Source organism: Chroicocephalus ridibundus, chromosome 1 (genome assembly GCF_963924245.1).
Source record: "Chroicocephalus ridibundus chromosome 1, bChrRid1.1, whole genome shotgun sequence".
In the NCBI taxonomy this organism is placed as follows: Eukaryota; Metazoa; Chordata; class Aves; order Charadriiformes; family Laridae; genus Chroicocephalus; species Chroicocephalus ridibundus.
The window spans coordinates 146617520-146638382 of NC_086284.1; the positions used below are offsets into that span (position 1 = coordinate 146617520).

Genomic DNA, 20863 nt, shown 5'->3' on the forward strand with positions numbered 1-20863 from the left:
AAGGTTGTTACTGTATTGGGAGCTATGTACAGTGGTAGCTTATGTTCTGGGTTTAAAATGCTGCCTTGCAGATCATCAAGAAGTCTTGCTTGTAGAAAACTCTGAGAGTATTGGCTTATAAGTACTTTATTGTTTTCTAGGGCTTTGGTGCCTTCTTGAGGTTTGGGAGAAGTCTTACCCTCACTGACTATCCAAATCCTAGACCTTGCATATCATTGGATACCTCCGTGCTTTATCAAACAATAGAAAAAAATATATTTGTTCTTGCTGTCTTCTCAGTTTTACACACTAGCATAATTGTCTCATCTCCCCCTTGATCAGGAACGCTCACAGCAGAGGCTTAGCATAGGACATTCATACGGAAAAATCAGTTTCTCTGCAGAGGAAGCAGACCTCCTTTCCTGCTAGGGGCTTCCAAGGGATACTTGTTTAGGACTTGAGATATTCCAATAAATTTGCTGGAATAGTCAGTCCGGAGTTAATCTTGATAGCTACTCACATCTCAGTGTGTGCCAAAGCTGCTGTTAAGTTTTGCACAGGCCTCAAACCCTTGTACCCTACAAGAGTACACGTTAGCATGACCCAGCGTCCCAGCTATAACCGCTATCACAGTGTAACCGGAAGAGGTGGGATCATAGCATGAGGCTCCTCTTTACCTCACCATTTAGGACTAGTTATGAATCCCTGGTGGAGCGAGCAAGTCTCTGGCACATGACATTACTCATTTGCACTTGGTTTGTTTAAGAAGTCAGCATTAACAAGCAAACCAGAGCTACTGTTTTGCTTCCTCGTCCCACGTCCACCACCCAGACACTGCTTTACCTCATGATGACATGAGAAAAAACTTACACTGACTCTAGGTTCCATTTTGATGAATATTTTCCTTTTTCAGACACACTTTCCTTCCTTGACAGTTCTTCCTGTGCTTCAGCAGGTGATTCCGACTGCTCATGTCTGTAAGCAAGCATCAACAGTTCCAAAGGTTTTCCATCAAGCATTGTTTGACAGGATCACAATAGCTTGACTTTATAGCCCTTGTCAGGCAGTGGACAGTTAAGAGTTCATTAACAACAAACCAACCAACCCTGTACACACACCTCACAGAAGGTTGCTGTTGAACTTACTTTGTTTCAGGATGTTCATCTCCGTACTCCGCCCAAGAATACGCGCTAATGAACCGCTGTAGTGAAGGACGCTTCTCATTTTGCTTTGCTCCCAGTCGCCCCCTGTCATATTTTGAAGACATTTGCCTTAATTTCCCCATCAGAGCAGGAAATTAGAAATTCAGCAGAGGCCTACTCATTTGGGTAGGGATTAGGCAAGTACATTTCAAAATTAGTTGCCTGAAACTAGGATTCCTCTTTTTTAAAAACAAACAACCAACTCACCCACCCACCCAAAACACACCACAACTCCCAAAAAGCCCCACAAAACAAAACACCCAGATCCATTGATGCCAGCTGCCTACATTTCATATTTTAGTTCTAAACCAAGAAAGTCGAGGTAGGTTTTTTTTTTTAAACTCTCAACCATCAATAAAAAAAAAAAGAAAAGCGTAACATTTAGTCAAAGGCTCTTGACCTATTGAAGCATATAAAACTAATGTGAGAGGTGTAGCCTAAACATTATTACACCACAAGATGCTCTAACTGTGGCTGTATTAAGCACCTTATAGAGTTGAAAAGTATTTAAGCCTTTTCAAAGGCAAAGGCCCAAGCAACTTTACCAACTGCTTGATCTCCTGTTGAGCTTATCGCTCTGTTCATCGCCATCAGGTTCGTGGAGTTGGGCCTGGAGAAGAAGTTTGACACACTTACTGCACCGGCATTTTCACACTTCAGCCCAGCCAGTTTTGAGAAGGTAAAACACCTCGCCCTCCGGGAGCCCTTACTTACCAGCGGCAACCCAATACCTGCATTTCCAACACTCCTAGGCAACGCTGCAATGCTAACTCTTCGTAGGGATGATGATGGCTATACAAATAAGAGGCATTACTGACTCTATCAAGGAATGACTGGATTACTCACTGATCACATAAAATACCATCTATTTTTATACAAACTGAATAGAAAACTAGATGGGGATACTTGGCCTGAAGTGGCACACAAAGACGAACGAAATCATAAGCACAGCCCAAACCATGTTCTTTACAGCAGTATCTTTCCACATGAACTGCTTTTCTTCCACTAAGCATCTGAAGTGAGGCTGGCTGCACATCTTCCGGCAAAATACCAAAATTTAATGTGCCTAAATTCCTCTAATGGTGCTCACAAAAATTCCTACAGGCAATTTGAATTGCTCCTGTGTTTTTTTTCATCTCTGTGTGCTAAACCCTTCCCCTGTAGCCCTGATGAGAGAACCGTACATGAACAGTATTTCTTAACCGTAGCATGAGAGCACAGCCATTTCGGCTTCTGTGATCGCTTCGTCTTCTAAGTGGGACCACATGCAGTTCCCTTGGGTTGGTGGGGGTGATTGGAAATACATCCTCATGTTTGATGACATCAGCCGTATTTGAGACAGAAAACCACCAAGTCAAGCATGTAGCAGAGCACCAGCATGTGACAAAAGCGAAGAAAAACACATAAACACACACACACTTAAGATTTCATGTTAGGCTGAGAGAGCCATTACCTTAAAGTTAAAAGAATTTGGTAGCTTTTTATTCGTAGATTCATCTGTGAAGAGATCAAACATCAGAAAGGCTTACAGGATGCAGTGACTTTTTTTTTTAAACTAAAGGTCTGACTTTTTGCAGTGTCTGTTTAAGTGAAGAACGTATCCGAGTACTCTCAGAAAGCAGAAATAAGATTTCAGGAAAAAGCTTTCTATTTCATTAGGTAAGTTAATAATATTCACACATTATACCTCCTCTACAAGCATCAATTTCTGTTGCTATCACTGAATGTGTTCTTCTATGATCACGGCAGTGTCCTGTTACAGGACGATCTCTTCCAGTCAGAACAGTCTGTGATCAAGAAGGCTCCTGTGAGGATTTTACCAGTTTGTAAAACTGCCCTTTCGGTTTTTAAAATGCATCCTCTATTTTTCAGAAGAATTTAATACTTCTCCTAGCAAAGTGCCCAGTGCCATCTGAAAACCTGACCACTGTACCATCTGCTTAGGGGGGGACGGAATTCAGAGCACCTGCACTTGAGTCTAATTTGTATTTAGAAAAGAGCAGGAACCATCTGTAAAGATCACTCAGAGCTCAGCTACCTAGAAATAGCTACTGGGAATCCTCCAGTGTGAGCGAGCACCCAAATCTACTGCTCACAAGGATTATCATCACCACCACACACAACACACTTTTCTAAAAGCCAGAACGCTACTGCGTACTTGCAACGTTTCCCCCACCCTGAGATTCATGGCAGGGTACATGCACATCTAATTTCACAGAGTTGTTTCCAATGCCATTAGTAAATTGCTAATTTTTCGTCTGTTTGTAGGAAAGGAGATACGACAGTCACACAACCCCTCCACCCACGATTAGTTAAGGGCCTATCTGGCAGGTGCTAGGAGGAGGAAGGATGAAGCAGCTTTTCTTAGTTACCTCGATCTCCAAGAGAACTAAAGGATCTCTCGTTCTGGAGCAGGACCTGTTTCAGCTCCTCAAGTTCTGCATGTTCTTTTGTGTACATGCGCTTCAGGTTTTCCACGTGTTGAATCATTACTTCCACAGCCTTGCTGACACGGCTCTCCTAACAGAGTGAGTGTAACAGCAGCAGAGAAAAAGAATTGGCTCTGAGGAATTGCATCGTGTTTAGATTTTAAGACTTTTTTTTAAACCCCCCCCAACCATCTACTCTCATCTTGCATCACTGTGATGCAACATCCTCTCATTTTTGTCCACCCTTTCAAAAGTTGCACTACAACTCATCTCTCAACACATGCCCAATTTACACAAGTCTCACTTCTTCAGTGATTACCCGTATCCTAACATAAATTAGTCTTCATTTTCTGAGCCCTTACAACTCCTCCTCATCTCTTTCTCTGATCTACAGTCTCAGCTGCCACCACGCATTTGCTAGTATTGCCAAGTCATATTTTCATGCTGTTCTTTGGCATTTTACACAATTACACATAACATTTGGGTAGTTCTTTGTAAGTTTCCATAGATTTAGCTTATTAGCTACTTTTTCTGTAAGGCACAGAATTACCATTAGAGCATCAAGATTATTGTTACCACATTGTGTTTTTGTGCTCTCTACTGTACTTTGCATCCCTCTGATGCAAAGTTCATTCTTGAATTTTTGCTTGGTTTTTTTTTTTTTTTTTTTTTTTTTTTTTTAAGTCTGTTGTGTGTTTTTGCACAGTGCTAATGCAATGTAGCTGCTCTCACAGTGCCTGGGATTCCTTATAACACCACAAACAGATCCAAGAAGAGAAAGCTGGGACTAAACTGTACTGGTCAGTTTTCATTACATACACGAGATTCCCGAATCTTATTCTGGAATTGGATGCCTGGCAAACAGATACAGGTATCCCTTGACATCTAGAAGTTTTTAGCTTTGTACAAAATACATTTACATGGAAACAGTTACCTGATTAATAGCTCCCAACATCTCTGCTCTACTGGCAACTCGGGCTGCATACTGGCCAAGGAACTGCAAGCTTTTCTGCAGCTTCTTAATGATTTCCTGCGCTTGGTTATCTTCTTCACACAAAGGAACTAAAGCCTAAGAGGCATATTGGTAAGAAAAACTGTGAGCTACTATTAGCAAGAGAAGGGTTAACTCAGTAGAGAAAGAAGGGTGAAGCCAACTGATGACACTGAGGGGTTGCGTTCAGGCCCGCACAGTTATAAGATCAGCATCCAACATCCTCGATCAGTGTAACTTGATACAGACCTTCAGTGGGCAAAGACTTCAGCTTATCTAGGATAAAATCAGCTGAAGACAGGGGTTCTCGCCTGACACCTGGGCAACAGAAAAGCTACCCACTGCCTGAGCACACTCAGATGAAGGCTACCCCTCAAATGCTGTCTCATATTTCAAATGCATCACTTCAGAAGTTCGTTCAGATTTGCTTATAATGTATTACACACACCCTAAAAAAAAAAAAGCAGGAGAGAGACACTTTCACAATCGTTCATCCCATCCACCCTACCAGCCCTGGCCAACACTAACCTCTAACATCTTTAGAGCATTCGTGATCTCCTTTTTCAAGTTTTCTTCAGCTAAGTCTCGGGACCTTTCTTCAAGCCTCACTCTCTTGTCCAAGGTAAACAAGTCACATTTAAAACCTAAAGACAACCTCAGAAATTCAGCCTGTTTCGGGAGAAGAAAAGATATCAGAATAATCCAAGTTATGCAGAAGCTTTTTAAGTAGATTTGGATACTGACGTGACATTTGGGACCATACCCCACAAACAAAGTTACAGGAGAGATACGGAAGAGAAAGCGAATACAGCAAAGCCAGTCTTCCCGTCTGTAGCCAGAATAGGTGATATCTTGGCAGCACACAGCGTGCCATCTGTGTCTTTTGACAAAACTGTCTTAAATCAGCACATTCTGCCTGAGAGGAGGTCACAGCTACGCTCCTTCAAGCTTGCAAACAAAATTTTTAGTAGCGAGAAATCTTTTGTTCAGTTTTACAGGTTGGCACCTTTTCCCATCCCATGCAAAATTTCCATTGGGATGGGAAAGACAGATCTCGGAACACAAGTTACAGAAATACATCCAGTCTAAGCTACTCAGTGTCGTTGTTTTATATAGGACTACTTATCAAATCAGGGTTTATCTACAAGATCCTTCTATTGTCTGAGATATTTAAGGATGCAAGGGGTCAAGACTTACCTCCACTTCTTTCTCATTAGGAGACTCACTGTAGGATAAGAAGAAGCAATCATGTAACAGACTGTAGCTTTAAATTCGTGCCTGCAGGTGATCAGTGAAAGTCAACACACTTACGGTTCATTTTGCTTTGATTTATCTCCCTTCACGCCACCTACAGAGGGTGAACTCCCTGAGGAAAGAGAAAGAAAAAGTGAAAAAACAGCTTCCCAAAACCAGCTTGTAAGAGTCTTAAGCTCCAAGAGAAAGCACTGTTAAACATTTCCAGTGTTAAGCTCTTGCCAATAAAAAAAAAAGTGCACTTCAGAGTACATTAGGATTAGCATCAGTAAGACAGCACAGCTGTCACTTGTACATAGCCCCAAAAGTTAGTTGTTTAGTTGGCTTCCACCAGCATTTAATTAGAATAGGAATGGACAATTATAGGTTTTGCTTTAAGTCCCCAGCCCATGGGTTCAGGAGGTTACCCGACTCGCTACATCACTAACTTTCAGTTAGCTCCAAAGGCAAAAGGTGAGGTGATCAGAAGAGTAGAGATGTCTAAGCACACAGTCAAGTAGAAACATCAGCCTCCTCATCTGTATCATATTACCCCAAACTCTAGCTCTAGAAAACTTTGGGGAGGGCAGGCGCATCAGAACTGTTTCACATATCCCAGCTCCTTTGCAACTCCAAAAGAAAATTTTCCCTCGTCTAGAGAAAGAAGGAGCTGGTTAGATGAGTGTCTGTAGAACTCAGAGAAGCAGGTTTTGCATGATAACATCTTCCCTCTCATCACTGCTAATCCATTTTGGTCCCTAACTGCACCCTCACAGAGTCCCCTCGTAATAATCGGTGTGGGGCAGGCAGCTCTCCGCACCTCTTTACGCGGCGCCTGACACAGGTCACCAAGGCATGTGCTCCTGTGAGTTACACAAATGTGTTCAGCAAAAGCCTCTTACCTTTCCTACTGGGAACCACAGCCGGTGCTTCTTCACTCTGCTCTTTATTATTTTTCTTTTCCTGGTCCACCTTCTAAAAAAGCATATCAGAAAGGAGTTATAGCAAGGGAACAGACACAACACCACTGGGGGGGCCTGTCCCCTCCTGCAGTGTTTTTCTTTGTCACTGCTCAGCCAAACCTGTTACTAGGACTCTTACCGAGTCTTGCTTTAAAACGTTTTGAAATGTGGTTTTGTGTTCTTCCACCACAGGGCAGATTTCCTTCTCGGTCAGATGCGCTCCTGGGGAGAAACATTCCCAAAAACAAATATAACGAAAAGGGACAAAACAAGCCTCCCACACCCAGTGTGCTAGCCACGGACCAACAGGTTAAAAGAAATTGCAGGAAACTCCAGGAGAGGGCATTAAGGAGGAGAGGCAGCAGCAGAGAACACTATAAAGACATAAAGGAAGAAGTGTGATGACAGTTATGTTTGGCTTAAAAAAAAAAATATCCCTATAAGAAGTGTTAATATATGAATAAGTGAGACTATTATTCCTGGTTGTAGTTGCTCTAGTTGAAGTTGCAAGAGTTACAGTAATATTCCCTTGGTTAAATGAGTTTCATTATTTTGCTACCAGCAAGGGATTTTTTTTGGTCTGTTTGCTATTTAAAGAGGCAGTTTATAATTAATTTTTATTGGGAATTCTATAAGCACAGGAATACATAAAAAAATTCCCATGCTCAAACTAACAGGAAAAGCGATGAGTATTTGCAATTCTCTTCTTTCATGCTATGGAATATCAGATGAAGGGGAGAAATTGATGCTACTTCAGCTGCTGTTACAGAGGAGCTTGAGCATCACCAGGTCATGAAATGCACACCGTTGTGGTATTTCGGGTAAGCTTCGAACATAGTCTGACCCTTGGACTGTGCTTTGTACCTCAAAACTGAACTAGCAGGGTGCTGATAGAGCCAAGAAGGGAACTCTCTTTGCCAGAAGAGAGGTAATGAAGTTCCTGCTAAGTTTGGGAACTGATGTTGCCAGTTCCAATACAACACAGACTTTCAAGGACCACAAAAATGACCTCCCCAGAGACAGCTATTAAAAAGATTTTAAAAAGGAAAACATTTAAGAAACTGAAGAAAGTCTGAGAGTCACACTAACTTCTTGCATAGCAGTAACTCTGCTATTTATACCTTTTAGAACATCTAGATTTATTTTTTTTTTCCCTTTTTCTCTCTTTATGTAGTCATACACACACCCCCACACAGATGCAAGCCGAAGAAACGGCACAAGAAAAAACCCAACCAAACCTTCAGGTTTGAAGTGCTTTCTTTTTTCAGCCTTCACATGAACAACATCCTCTTGCTTTAGCTCTTCCCTTTTGTCCCTGCTGATTTTTGCAGCAGCCCTACCTATCTGATCTGGCTCCCAAGCACCTTTAGAAGACATTGCGTGGTACTAGCAAAAACCACAAGTGGAGATTCATCACTGCCTCTGTTCTTACACTAGAAACACTTTCTATTCAGAGATGTACAACAGGCAGCAGGATCTCAGACTTTAAAGGTCTTTGGACTCTTTCTGATCTGTTTTGCATATGTTTCCTTTTTGCCGAAGGCACCTAGACCACAAATGAAAATTAACTGCAGAGGGAAACTGCTAGAAAGAAAATATGCTTAAGTGAGGGGACTGAATTAGATGTCAGAAAGATAGTACTAAAGAAAGAAACAAAACCAAACAAGAAGTCTTATATTTAGGTAAAGGTGTAAAAAAAAAAGGTTACAAACAAGCATGCACGTGTATCCTGTACTACTTATTCAGACAAGCTTTTTTTAAAATAGCTTAAATACACCCTGTAACGTGTACTCCAGTTTTGTTTTGCTTTTAGTTTTTAACTTAAAGAAGCACCATTGGATCTGATAAGATTAATTCTTCTGGGTGTTTACAGCTATAGCAAAGACAGAACCATACACAAAGCCTCTACCCTCATCTCTCTCTTTTTGAGCCATCCCAGCTTCTTGCACACTGAGCATCAGATTTGAAAGAGAGGAAAGCATTATTTAGTCTAGCTATGCATCACCAAACTTTAAAACCATGAAAACATTCTATTTTTTTTATTTCCTCCCAAAACTTCCTAGGGTTTAGTACCCACACAGCGTTCTGCCAGCTAAGCAAGCATCAAGACTTCACTAAGTTATTTCACATTTACTTCTTGCAGTGCTGTAGGCCACTGTGGCCACCTGTAAGTAGGTAAAGCCTTACTGCTACTCAGAGTTTCAAGGAGGGCTGAGAGTACTTGCGGGAAAATGTATTTGCAAACCCAGAAATTCACAAATCATCATTAAGTTGGGTTTTTTTGTTTTTTTTTATTCGACTTCCTCACTTCAAAGATGCACTGGAAGCAAGCTATTTTCTCACCGTGTGAGCTGCAGCAGTTACCGTACCTGACACGGGACCAGCCGGATCCTTATTGTTGTTTTTCTCCACTGCTACGGAAGTTGGCACATCTTCCTCCTTTTCACGTGAGCACTTGGGTGATTTTTCCTCCATCACAAGGCAGGCTATAATGTCAGGCAAGAGAAGACAGGGCTCTTACTGTTCAGTAACTGCGCAGACTTAAGCATATCTATTTCCAAGACTTTCAGCGCAAAAAATTCACACATCTGCACCCCAAGTTAAGGTCTTACCTGTTACTGGGGCAGTGCTTTCCAAAGAGGATGTAAGAACTTCTCGGGGTGACGTTAAGTGATCACTGCCAAAACAAAATTCTTTCAGATACTCATCCGGATTATACAACCTTGATAAAGGCTTTCAAAAGCTTGCACAAAATCTGACCTGGATGGGATCAGACTGGCTGGTAACGTTGGCTCTGCACTGTCGATCTTGAGATGGAAAGAGAGCAGAGTTAGTACCAGGTAAAGGTTTGCCACGTGAGTCAAAGATTTGTATGTCAAAGTTTTCACAATTCCCCCAGCTGTGCCTAAATTATTTCAGCAGTGAAGAACTAGATGGTAAGTGTGTGCAGATTCGCCTGCTGGTCTAAAGCCACCCATACATACAGGACGCAGCTTAGCACGTTATCATCATTAGGAATAATAACTATGTTTCTGAAGAAATCTCATCTCAGGAATATCACCCCTAGAGATACATTTCAGTTCCTGACCTCATGTTTTGCTTCTAACGTACAATTTCAAACAACCGACATAAGTGTTACTGTATTTACTGTTCCATCTTACTGCTGCGCATGAGGGTATATCCATTTTCAAAGCCTTGACCTCAAACCGCACAAGTGAGGTGCGGAGCATTGCTCAGCTATAGATGTCAGACTCGTTTAGGTAACAAATAACCATTAATAGCAACAGCTCAACCGAGCAGGTGATTTGGAACACAGTAAACTCGCACGTTGCATTGTATGTTTCTGCATGTGTCTCTGAATGACACTTGTTTCCAATATTATATATAATAATTACCTAACCAGTTCAGAAGGCTTCAGGCCTCCTCCTTCATACGCAAACAGTGGAGAGGAATTCAGCAGCTAAAGGCTAGTATGTAGTTTTGCTCACGTTCCTTTAGCCACTGCAGCGTGGGGTTCTGGACCCCAGTCTTGCCACGTCACAGACAAAACCAACATCCTCTTAAGTCTTTTAATATGGCAAGGGAGGTACTGAATGGGAAATATCCCTCTTCCTCATTTCACCCTGGAAAACTCCAGCTCGCTTATTCAACTGATAGATTGGTCTCTCTTTGTGGGTGAAAATACAGGGTAAACCAGAAATTTGAAGGGTTAAGTCAGTAATGACTAGCAATGAACTCCAACCACTGCTGAAGAGGAGCGCTGAATAGAAAAAAAACCAACACCCCAAACCTTATCTCCAAGCACAGAAGGCTTGAGACTAGCCACCTTTGTGTAGCTCCCTACATATCAAGCCTCCAAGAGCACTTTTGAAACAGGGGGAGGGGAGGACACAACAGAAAAACCATATCAGCAACTGATCATCCATGATATGGTATGTTCCCTTCCTCCTCAAACATCCTCAGAGGTCCCAGGAAACACAGGGAAGTTGAAGGGGAGGTGACCAAGGGCCCCCAGGCACTTCTAAGAGCAACCAATTGCTCCCAGCATCAGTAAGGGCCTTCTCTCTTCTCTCCATTCCTCCACCCATCAGACCTTGACTGCACTCACAGAGCCTTGCCCCAGCCAGTCAGATGTTTCCTCTAATGCAAATCCAGGCTATTTTTATTCTTATTTGAATTCTCTATTAAGCTTAAGGAAATACAGCATTGCATTTGCTTTGTTCAGGCCATTAGGTCTACAGGAGTTTTGGGGAAGGAAAAGGTGGAAATGAACAGCATGTTGGAATGAAAACAAGAGAAATCTAAAGGGCTTTTAAAACAAACACACACACACACCCCACCCCAACAAACAAACATCCTTGCATCACCTGGAACCGACTAAAGCAACGCATTATTCTACATACCCTCTCCCTCCCCAGTTCCTGTTTGAAATGAAGGAAACCCCTCAGTTCAGCTTTGAAAACCCCATACTGACTTATCAGGATTGTGAGCTCCCACGGACTGGAGCTCACAGTGTTACATTTAAAGAGACACAACCACCACCAAACCCCTGACATTCTAGATTTCCTAATTAAACTGGTTGCACAGGGCATCAGAGAATGACTCTTCTTCCTAATAAAAGGATTGTGTCAAGGATGATCCTGCACTACAATCCTAATCACTTTTCCCCCCACTCCGTCCCTTCGATTAGCATAATAATCCAAAGATCCTCTATCACAACAGACAAGACTGTGGCCAGAATTTGTATAACTCCTCCCAAACAAGCATTAACATTTGGAAGGCCTATCATCTGGTTTTTAGACTGTGATACGACTTTCACATTTATAGAGCAAAACAAGTATAAAAAGCCCAGGCTTCACAAGAGATCCTTTAATAAATAGCCCCTAAACTCCTACAGTGACATCGCTTTTACAAAATAATTTGAGTTACTTACATGCTGAAGGGCTTGATCTGCTCAAAGACATCCACCACCACAGTGTAATAAAAGAACAACCTAGGGAGACTTTTCCTATTAAACAAGGATATTCAAATTTTGCTGCACGTCACAGTTTTTAGAACAGATACTGGACAGAGCCCATTTGCCTTTTCTCTGGGGCAAGCTTTAACGTTTTGATTTTCCCCCTCAAGAACATTCACATGGAAATTTTATATTAAAAAAGCAAAAATGGAAAATGACATCTCTGAGCCCAGCTGGAGTTACAGAAAGCTCCAGAGCAATAAAGCACAGGCATTTCAAATAACTTTGCAAGGCTGGGACTTTCCAGAAGTACTGGAGAAAGCCAGAGCCCTCGAGATTATCCTCTTTAAGGTAGCTTAAGTAGTAGCAGCATAAGGTAGGAGTTCCTCGCCTGCTTTACCCCAACCGACCAGCGTGCCAAAACCACAGGCAGTCCCCATCGCTCTCGCTTTTTCCCCCTCACTACACTTTCTGCCTTGATTCACTGCTACAACTGCACCACTGCTGCATTTCCAGGTACCACACACCAGCTGGGGTAGGTCTGAGGGTGCCAGCTCAGTAGCCTGGCAAAGGTTATTTCCAGGTTCACAGAAACCACCAACCAATACTCTCCCATCATCAACACCAAGGCCAACGCTGGAGTTTGTAAAGTTAATTAGAAGCCCTTCGTGGCAGGGCTGAGGTCTAGATTTCAATAGCGAGTGCTGTGGCACCGAGCACGAGTAGGTGTGCTGAGCTGCAGCTCGTCTTGCTGTTGCCATGAGAAAGCCAACTGACAGCTCAAGCCGTAGATGCAGGATTCAATACAGCAGCAAAGGCGTATCTAGGCACACCAGCTGAAGGGAAGTTTTCGTACAGCAAAGATGTCACTTTTCAGCTGTTACATGGCAGCCACGGGAGAAAGCACAGAGAAAGGCAGCATTCATGACTAAAACATCCTGTGGTTTCTTGCAGGTGGATAAAGAGAGCAAAATCACTCAGACTTCCCTGCCAGATCTGAGTATTACTGCCTAAACAGCAGTCTCAAGCCTTGAAACAACATTTAAAATACTCCCCCAGGCTAAAAGCGTGACCCAGATGCACGTGACCATCAAGACAGCATTTGGGTGTATAGGTACAGTATTCCAGAAGGGACTACCCCACACAGAACAATATGCCAACAGCACCCTGCTGGCTGATGCCCGCCCCGTTCACCTTGGACCAGCGCCAATTTATAGCTGCTTAGTCTGGGTCTGGGCCAGAGTAAGGCACTAAATGCTTGAACCCGTTCAACACCACATCTCAAGAATCAGAGACGGCACTCACCTCAGTAAGCGAAGAGTCCATCGTTGTAATGGAAACAGGAAGGTCTGCATCAGTATAGTTACCAGCAGGGCATGTTTTCCACCTGGCAATACACATTTTATTTGCCTATTGCCCAAACAACAGGGAGACACAATGCCCTTTTTCCTTAAGCACATAACAACACTATCTGTATAGCCAGGCAGCTGGCCTCTCGGAAAAAGACAAATTCATCACTAACATCAATCCGTCCTCCCCCAAGCAGCAAGAACCACCACCAGTCCTTCTCCCAGCCTCCTCCACGCTGCACGGTTTTATAGAAAACTGGTGGCAAAAGCTTCAAGAGCTGCCGAGTCTTGCTGCAGACTGCCTGCCTCTGCATCTTCAGGAACATCCCTATCTTAAAATATTCACCAACAACAGTCAGCTAGCTTTCGTAATCTCAAGCAGTTCAATCTCAATTTTAAAGATCTAAGGAGGCAGCTTGATAAGCAAAGACCTCAGAACTCCTGCTCTAAGCTTTGCAAAAAAAAAAAAGCGTGACTCCTCAAAGCCAATAGGATTTTGGCTCCTAAATGGACGTGGCAGGTGCGAGTTAAACACTGGAAGTAGATACAAAAGCGTCTACACCGTGCCTCAGTTCTCCAGCATGAAATGGAAACAGCATCCCTGCATTTGGCTGGTGGTCATACCAACAGCTTCAGTACGAAGTTTTAATTTTACTTTGGTTAATAGAAGCAAAGTGTTACCCCATAACTCCACCAGCTGACCACCGAGCGTCCAGCACTTCCTACAGGAGATGCCCCACTGTGGAACTCAGCACGTGTCAGGGATGCAGCATTCCCTTGGAGCCTGCTAGATCCCGTGGACTCTTCCACCCTTCGCCCCAAAGAGTTCATTCTACCCTCTTACTTGCACCCTGCTGACATCACATCTGAAGTGGACGCGTGTCCCAGATTGCAGCTTCCAACCGTGCGGATGCCAGAGCTCTGTCCGCAAGGCCAATCCCAGCCGTGCACAGGAGAGTTATTTGGGCATGAGGTTTCCAAGGTCAGAGCATCTGTTAAGAGGGACAAGTGCGAAGAGTGACAGTCATCGGCAAAGATGGATTTAGTCCCCTATCAACTTTTGACAAAGTCTAAAATAATCAGAGAGCAGACCGAGCAAATACCGATCTATAATACAGCAGCTTCTGTCTTGGTATGAAAGGGTTAGGTTACGTGGCCTTAACATATTTTGTAGATGGAGAATCTGCAGCACCCGGGGATTTTCCATCAGTAGGTTATAGAACAGCTTTGTTGTGAATTGATTTGTGTGGCAGAGAGGGCTGAGAAACAGATTTATTTTTTTTTATTTGTATCAATACTTGATTGGCACAAGCCAAGAATACCTGCCTTGTTTGTGGCTAGATCGTGATATTACACCAAGTTGCAAGAACACTCCGAGTTAGCCCTTTCAGAGCAGCAGAGTGCTTTTATACACAGCGTGTGCAGCCAGACAAGATCTTCCATTTCCCCCAGTATGGTACAGAGTTACATTTGAGCATTTTACAGTTTGCGCAAGAATAGACACTGTGTTGTACCAGCTTATCCTGGAAGAGACGCTTTGTCTGTAAATTCCCAAATGCACTCTGTGCCATCTGTGGCCCTGCAATGCATATCTCTCAGTGGTTGCTTTTAATATTTGTAAGGCTCGAGAGGTACAGGGAAGTACGAAGAGCTTATGAATGCCGGAGAAAGCAACCAATATGACTATTTGATTCTCAGCAGCTATGTTACTTGTTAAAGTATTTAAACCAGGCCTGACCTCAGCTCAGTAGGAAAGGAGGAGGACATCATTTGCTATCTCAGCCTGTGCCAGTCAACAGGATGCATGGGAAGAACGTAACCCAAGCCCTCTCGATCCAGACTGCGTCAGGACTATACTTGGATGTACGATTTATACCATTCCTTAAGCTTTTGGGGACTCCTGTTAGGTTGACAGGCAGTCACCTTTTCAGGCCATTAATTGCAAACATTATGATTATGTATTACATGCAAAAATAGGCTCAAGCCAACAATAGATTTTCCAGCACGTTAAGCACTAGTGATGCTGTTCTATGCTACCTATTGAACTCTTCCTATGTTTTAGGAGAGAGACAGAAAAATGGCCAACACCACCAGGTCTTACCTAGCAGAAGCGTACCACGCCAGTATGAAGTACCTGAGGACAGTGTCCTGGGAAGTTCAGTGCACAAGGGGGGTCCTTCACTCCACAGTCGTTTCGAGCAATGGAGCTGCTAATTGAAAAATAGAAAGCGCTGCTGTTTTTCAATCACACTGAATACATTAATGCCACCAACTCCCCCCCACACACAGTTGCACCTGCATAATGTCACGCTAACAGTTATACAAATACATCATCTGTCGCTTTTTCGTCTAGAAAAGCTCATATCCTAAACAGACAGAGCAGACGCAGTAAGAGGTAGAATAATTCAACTTTTACATTTGCAATAGACCATGGTTCAAGCTAGGTCTGGAACTAGATACTATGCAGCCAGACAAGATGAGCAGCAGGACAGGAGAACAAAAACCCAAACATCAAGAAATGCCCCAACAAACAATCAAACCCCATTCAAAAAAAAAATAAAAATAAACCAACTAAAGTCTGAACACCCTTTCAGGGAAGCCAAGCCAACTAGACAGACCAAGAAGGGGAATATTTGTCCAGTGTCCAACACTTTCTACACAGGTCAGGTTTCCACCAGCGGGAGCAGGGGGGGCAGCTCCAGCTCAGCTGCATGGAGACAAAGCACTGCCCCCACATCCCCTGCCCCCGAATACACATGGCTTGCTTGCTGTTTAGTTCTGAAGACATGTCATCTGAATGTGGCTGGAGGAAACTTGTGAAGCAGCACTTGGGCAGCTGCGTTTCACCTACTGTTGCTTGAGTGACAAAAAAAAACCACGGAAAAGAAATTGGAAGATGTAGCCCCATCTTCAGCCCCTGATCCTTCTCAAAACGCAATTTACCTAGCACCTGTATTTTGTCACAGTGACTGTTCAGAAGCAATAGGGAACTGGTTTTGCGATAAGGTTTTGAATGTACTTTTGTATGTGTGTATACGTGTGCATGCGTATATACATAAATATGTATCTCAAGTTATTTTTATTGAATGTTTAACTTGGCAAAGTTTCTCACAAGGAAAGTTATTTGTTTCCATCTGGTCATAAAAAAAAAAAGATAAAAACAAAGCTAGTGTCACATTTTAACAGGCTCAGTAATGACCACAGGAAACACACTTACCTTCCCTTTTACCGGCTCAGCTGATGTGGGCAGCAGACTGCAGTCAGATTTTAACTCTGCACAGCACTGTTGCAATAGAGAAATAGTTTAAGGAAGACAGATGTAGAAGGAAAAAAAAAAAGAGTGAAAAAAGAGAAGGAGCACTACAACTGATTATGAGCAAAATGGAATTTTAACTTTCCAACTGAAGTATTTTCAGCTATCAGGAAAACCATGCAATTGTTTCCCCTTGCTACTTTCAGCATTTAATTCTGCAGACCTTTAAGCACAAATACAGGTTTTATTCACGTGCAGCTAGTCCACAGTTTTGGTTCTGCTCCTCTGACGCCCCTGTTACAGCCTAGGGTGCATTTTAGGATCTGCTGTTTGTCTTTATAAATACGGTGTTATTCTATGCTAAATCCAAGCCATTCAGACCCTGAGCTGTAGTGTTCCTTACCAGAGCTCGCTGGGGAACAAAAGTCTCCCCACAATGTCTCCCCCTCCACCCCCTTCCAAACTTGAAGAAAGTATTTTTATTCAAAGTGAAGTACTCCAGAATTATACAATTCCCTGCATATTTCCACAGAAAAGCGCAAAGGTGTAATCGTATCACTGCCTATTCCAATGGCTGGATACCGAGAAACATTTCATTACAAGATTTTAAACGTTCGTTTTCAAGATTTTGTGTAGAAAAGCGGGCTGTTTGTGCAGGACAAGTCACACCAATGCATCAGGGAAAGCTTCCCCCAGCCCCATTTGATATGATCACCAGCAATTATTTACAGTGAAGACCAACATCACACCTGTAAGTTATAGCCCCTTTTTTTCCCAGAAGGCGAAAGTAATAGTTTGCAGATCAGTACATACAGTTTACTGCCTCCACAGTTATGTACACGTTAGAAAAGAGGAAATCAAATGCAGCCAAATTACTTGCAGTTCAGCCCAGCTGTAGATGACCTTCCACCAGAGCACCTCCTGTGCAAGCCTACCTTTTCTTCTGCCACCAGACAAGCATCATACCTGACACAGCAATTCGCAGAGTTGCCTTTGAAGCAGCTCCCATCTTAGCGTATTAACAGTTGCTACGAAGAGACATTTACAAGTCTTACAGGGTTCCTTATAACTTGATAACAAGTAGTCAGATGTTATAGTGTCTTTAAACCCGACTACAACCTGTCACAAAGCCATCGCACTTCACTTCAGTCTAGTTATACCTACTGCAGTTTTTCACAGGAAAAGAGAATTTTAAAAATGTATTTTGTTTTGCAAGTTCCAGAAAACACTGGGCACTTTTTCTTCCCTGTGGTTATGTTTCCCCTTGCTATAAGGGGGGGAAATGCTTCCCCACATCATCAGCGTTGAGGTACCACAGTTCCCTGTGGAAGTGGATGACTCTGTTACAATTTATTGGAAGAGGCGCATCTGTCCTTCCATCCTGTACAGAAGTTTAAAATAAAATAAAAATCGTTGGGCTTTATATTATAGTTAGAAACATTCTTTGTTTAAGTTTGGTAATGCCAGGGCCTGGTGACTTCTACCTTGATGTAAGTCTACAGTAGCTTTTATACCACAGCGGATAACAGCAGGGGAAGGATATTTCAGTAGCACCGTCACCTCAGTGCCCAAGTAAAAGCTGAAGACAAGCCCTCGGTAACTTGTTCAGCTTTTTCACTGGATGAGGGCTGTAGTAACTAGTGGCAAGGCACGATTAGACATTTGAAATATAGAAAGCTGACTTAGGTTGAAGTGGCTTCCTTGGCCAACAGGTTCCCTCATTTCTCATCTCTCATGTGGGTGGGAGGAAGGAGAGGAATGGAGGGGGCAGGTGGGTGGGGAAGAGAGTACAGCCCAGCCCTTCAGTCAGAAGGGGCACTAGACCTGTCTGGCTTTCCGCAGGAACCAATATAAAGCATTGTCCTCCCTCAGACCCCTCCATGTTTGTCAGCCCTGTTCTTTATAATGCCTTGAACTTCTCTCCGCATCTACCAGTTTATTTTGGTTTATCTTACAGAAGGAGATTTCTGCAAGCTACCTTGAGTCATTTAAAGTCAATGTCTCAGCCGTTTTCAGGGTGCTGATGTTTTCTGGGGGTGTGTTTGGAGGGGATTTTTTTTTGTTTTTTTTTTTTTGTTTTGAATCACAGTGGCACCAGTCTCTTCCGCATGCCTGGGGTTCTCTCTCTTTTCATTGACTCTAGCTCACTTTGCAGAAGAGCTTTGTCTATTCAGGGTTGGAAAAAAAAAATGACACGCTCTTTCCATTGTTGCCTCTTGCTAAAAAGCCGACCCCCACAGTTTGAAGGAAGCAGCAAACATGGAAGCAACATGAGAAAACACACACGTGAGCAACGCCAAGATATTGCTCAGAAGCCAGCAAGCACAGCCTGGAGCTGTTTCTGCCACATCAGTGCTTAACAGGTGCGCCTCAGAGATAAGACACAGGGTCCCCACTGTAATTTTTCCTACAAGGCAAATCGGAGTTTCACATAAAGTTGTTTAGAACGCACATGTATGTTCAGCATCAGCTACATCGCCCTGAGAAATGCGTGCCTGAGACCAAATGTTCAGCAGGTTTAAGTCAGTCAATTCCCCCCCCCCCCCCCCCATAAGTATGTGACACACACTCCAGGCTCTGGAAAGAAAAAGCCACACGTGCTGGAATCAAGCCACCTGCATTCTTTAATTGCCCAAGCTTTTGAGGTATTAATGTTAGCAAGTGAGCAAGAGGTAGTATGAAGTTTCCATGGTTCCGTAGCAGGAGTTGCACGTGCACAATGCAGCGACACGATTGCTTTCTACTAAAGAGACCAGCCTAACATCATGCAGTTATTCAAAAGCACAAAGCAAATACAAGCAGCATGCAGAACATGAAAATCAGGTCTACTTATTACTGGAAGCTTAAGAGGGACGACTCTGTTAGGAATAAGGTGGGCTGTTTAGGTGTGGGTACAGCACCTTTGGTAAAGGAGCGCCTGTGTCACCCATGGAGTTATAACCCTTCCTCCTACAACCGGCGATTTTGTTACGAGGTTCTGCAGCTTTGGTCCAGCCCAGCACCCACTCATGAGGATTCCCACCTGATTCTCAGCCTAGCTTCCGTGTTTACAGATCTCTTTAAAGGAGAAGGAAAAATAGAAAGAAAGGGAAAAAAAAAAAGAAAAAGAGTATCCACAGAGCCTTTTTCCTGATAACCTGCAGATGAGTCCTATTCCCCCTTGCCATAACTAAGCCATAAAGGAGCTGCCCATGCAAGAGCAAGTGCTGGCACACTACCAGTAGTTACTTACTTTTCTGGTCTTCCACCTTTTCTTGAAGAAACTGGCAAGTGCTTGTTAAAGCTGCATTCACATCCTTGAGTTTCTGCTGCTCAGAAATGGCTTCCTCTAACTTGCATTTCAAGGACGCGGCTTCCTCACAAGCAGAGTGAAAGGCTTCAACTTGATCCTCTGCCTAAGCACAAAACAATATTTAAGAAAAAAAGAAGGGAAGGAAAAAAAAATAGAGCAGCCCGGCTAACACAAGGAGCCTCTACAGTTCATGTAAATGAAACCAAACTGCATCTGTTCTTTCTCAGGAAGTGATAAAGCTCCCTCTGAACTTCTGCATTTTTACATTGGGGTGGACTGTGTATTGGAAGCTATTTTTGGTGGTTTTTTTTCTTTTTTTTTTTTTTAAGCCACCACAAATATGCAATGCTGCCTCTTTCATCAGCAAACTGTTGTCACCACCCCCTCAAATTTTACTTCCTCTGCTGGTTCCACTTTTGCAATGAGGCACTCCATTCCGAACATACGATTTCCTTTCCCAAGAGCAGTGAGGCACTGTACGTAGCCTTTTGCATCTGCTCGCTTGTTTTCTGCGCAGAAGGAACTAGACTGTCCCTTACCTGTTTGCTGGCATCCTCAAGCTGCTTTGTAGCCTTTTGCAGCTCTAAACCAAGGGCTTCTGCCTGGCCAGCAGTTTCTTCGTGTAGCTGTTTCACAGTTTCTATCTCACACTGCCTGTGGGGCGAGAGAGCACAAACCACAATCCGTTACTGACGTTTTAGAGCGGGCATGCCCAGGAGATGACACACGCTAGTCATCGAGACGTGCATCAAGAATCACATTCAGCTGTTATACGTTGCAGCTCCCCAGGATCCAGCCCCAGGGACTTTGTTCTTGCTAAGCGCAATTCCACCCAGTAGGCAGACAAGGCTTTTCTACAGCAGCTCCAGAATTAGGAAGGGGATGGAGGTTTTCCCTGGTTTCTCCCCAGCTGTGCCAGCCCCAACCAGCTGGATACCATAGTGGAAACTTGGGGGATATCCTGACAACTCTTGAAGAACAAAAGCTTAGTGGGGCAAACTTTTGCAGTTCAGTCAAGAGAATGCATTGTCTCATAGTTTGAGAAAGCTAGTAATTAGATAGAGAGTCAATCATTCTAAGAGAGATACCCTGGAGCTATTACTGCAGATACACAGCTTCATCAGATTAATTTCCCAGTGTTTCAGAGGGTATTTCACTTGACAGCAAGCAGATGCCATCAGAACCAGTGCAAAAGCTAATGGCTTTCAAGGAACCC

At 43.3% G+C, this 20863-nt stretch overlaps 1 protein-coding gene across 4 annotated transcripts in view; it reads right to left on the reverse strand.

Annotated features, from left to right (window-relative positions):
• The window catches only part of IRAG2 (inositol 1,4,5-triphosphate receptor associated 2), a 38971-nt gene that overhangs the window by 749 nt on the left and 17359 nt on the right, over nt 1-20863 (reverse strand). The window contains exons 17-38 of one of the 4 annotated variants that reach the window (XM_063357352.1): nt 20187-20301; nt 19588-19750; nt 17322-17383; nt 16320-16385; nt 15204-15312; nt 13947-14094; nt 13059-13140; nt 9557-9603; nt 9409-9473; nt 9166-9282; nt 6936-7018; nt 6737-6809; nt 5913-5967; nt 5799-5826; nt 5130-5270; nt 4545-4679; nt 3554-3701; nt 2635-2678; nt 1896-1973; nt 1727-1791; nt 1125-1226; nt 850-954 (exon numbers count right to left, since the gene is read on the reverse strand). In XM_063357352.1, the coding sequence (XP_063213422.1) occupies nt 850-954; nt 1125-1226; nt 1727-1791; nt 1896-1973; nt 2635-2678; nt 3554-3701; nt 4545-4679; nt 5130-5270; nt 5799-5826; nt 5913-5967; nt 6737-6809; nt 6936-7018; nt 9166-9282; nt 9409-9473; nt 9557-9603; nt 13059-13140; nt 13947-14094; nt 15204-15312; nt 16320-16385; nt 17322-17383; nt 19588-19750; nt 20187-20301 (2031 nt within the window). Of the gene's footprint in view, nt 1-849; nt 955-1124; nt 1227-1726; nt 1792-1895; nt 1974-2634; nt 2679-3553; nt 3702-4544; nt 4680-5129; nt 5271-5798; nt 5827-5912; nt 5968-6736; nt 6810-6935; nt 7019-9165; nt 9283-9408; nt 9474-9556; nt 9604-13058; nt 13141-13946; nt 14095-15203; nt 15313-16319; nt 16386-17321; nt 17384-19255; nt 19301-19587; nt 19751-20186; nt 20302-20863 lie in introns of those variants that run through there. The other 3 variants (XM_063357362.1, XM_063357381.1, XM_063357372.1) reach the window with 3 other exon arrangements.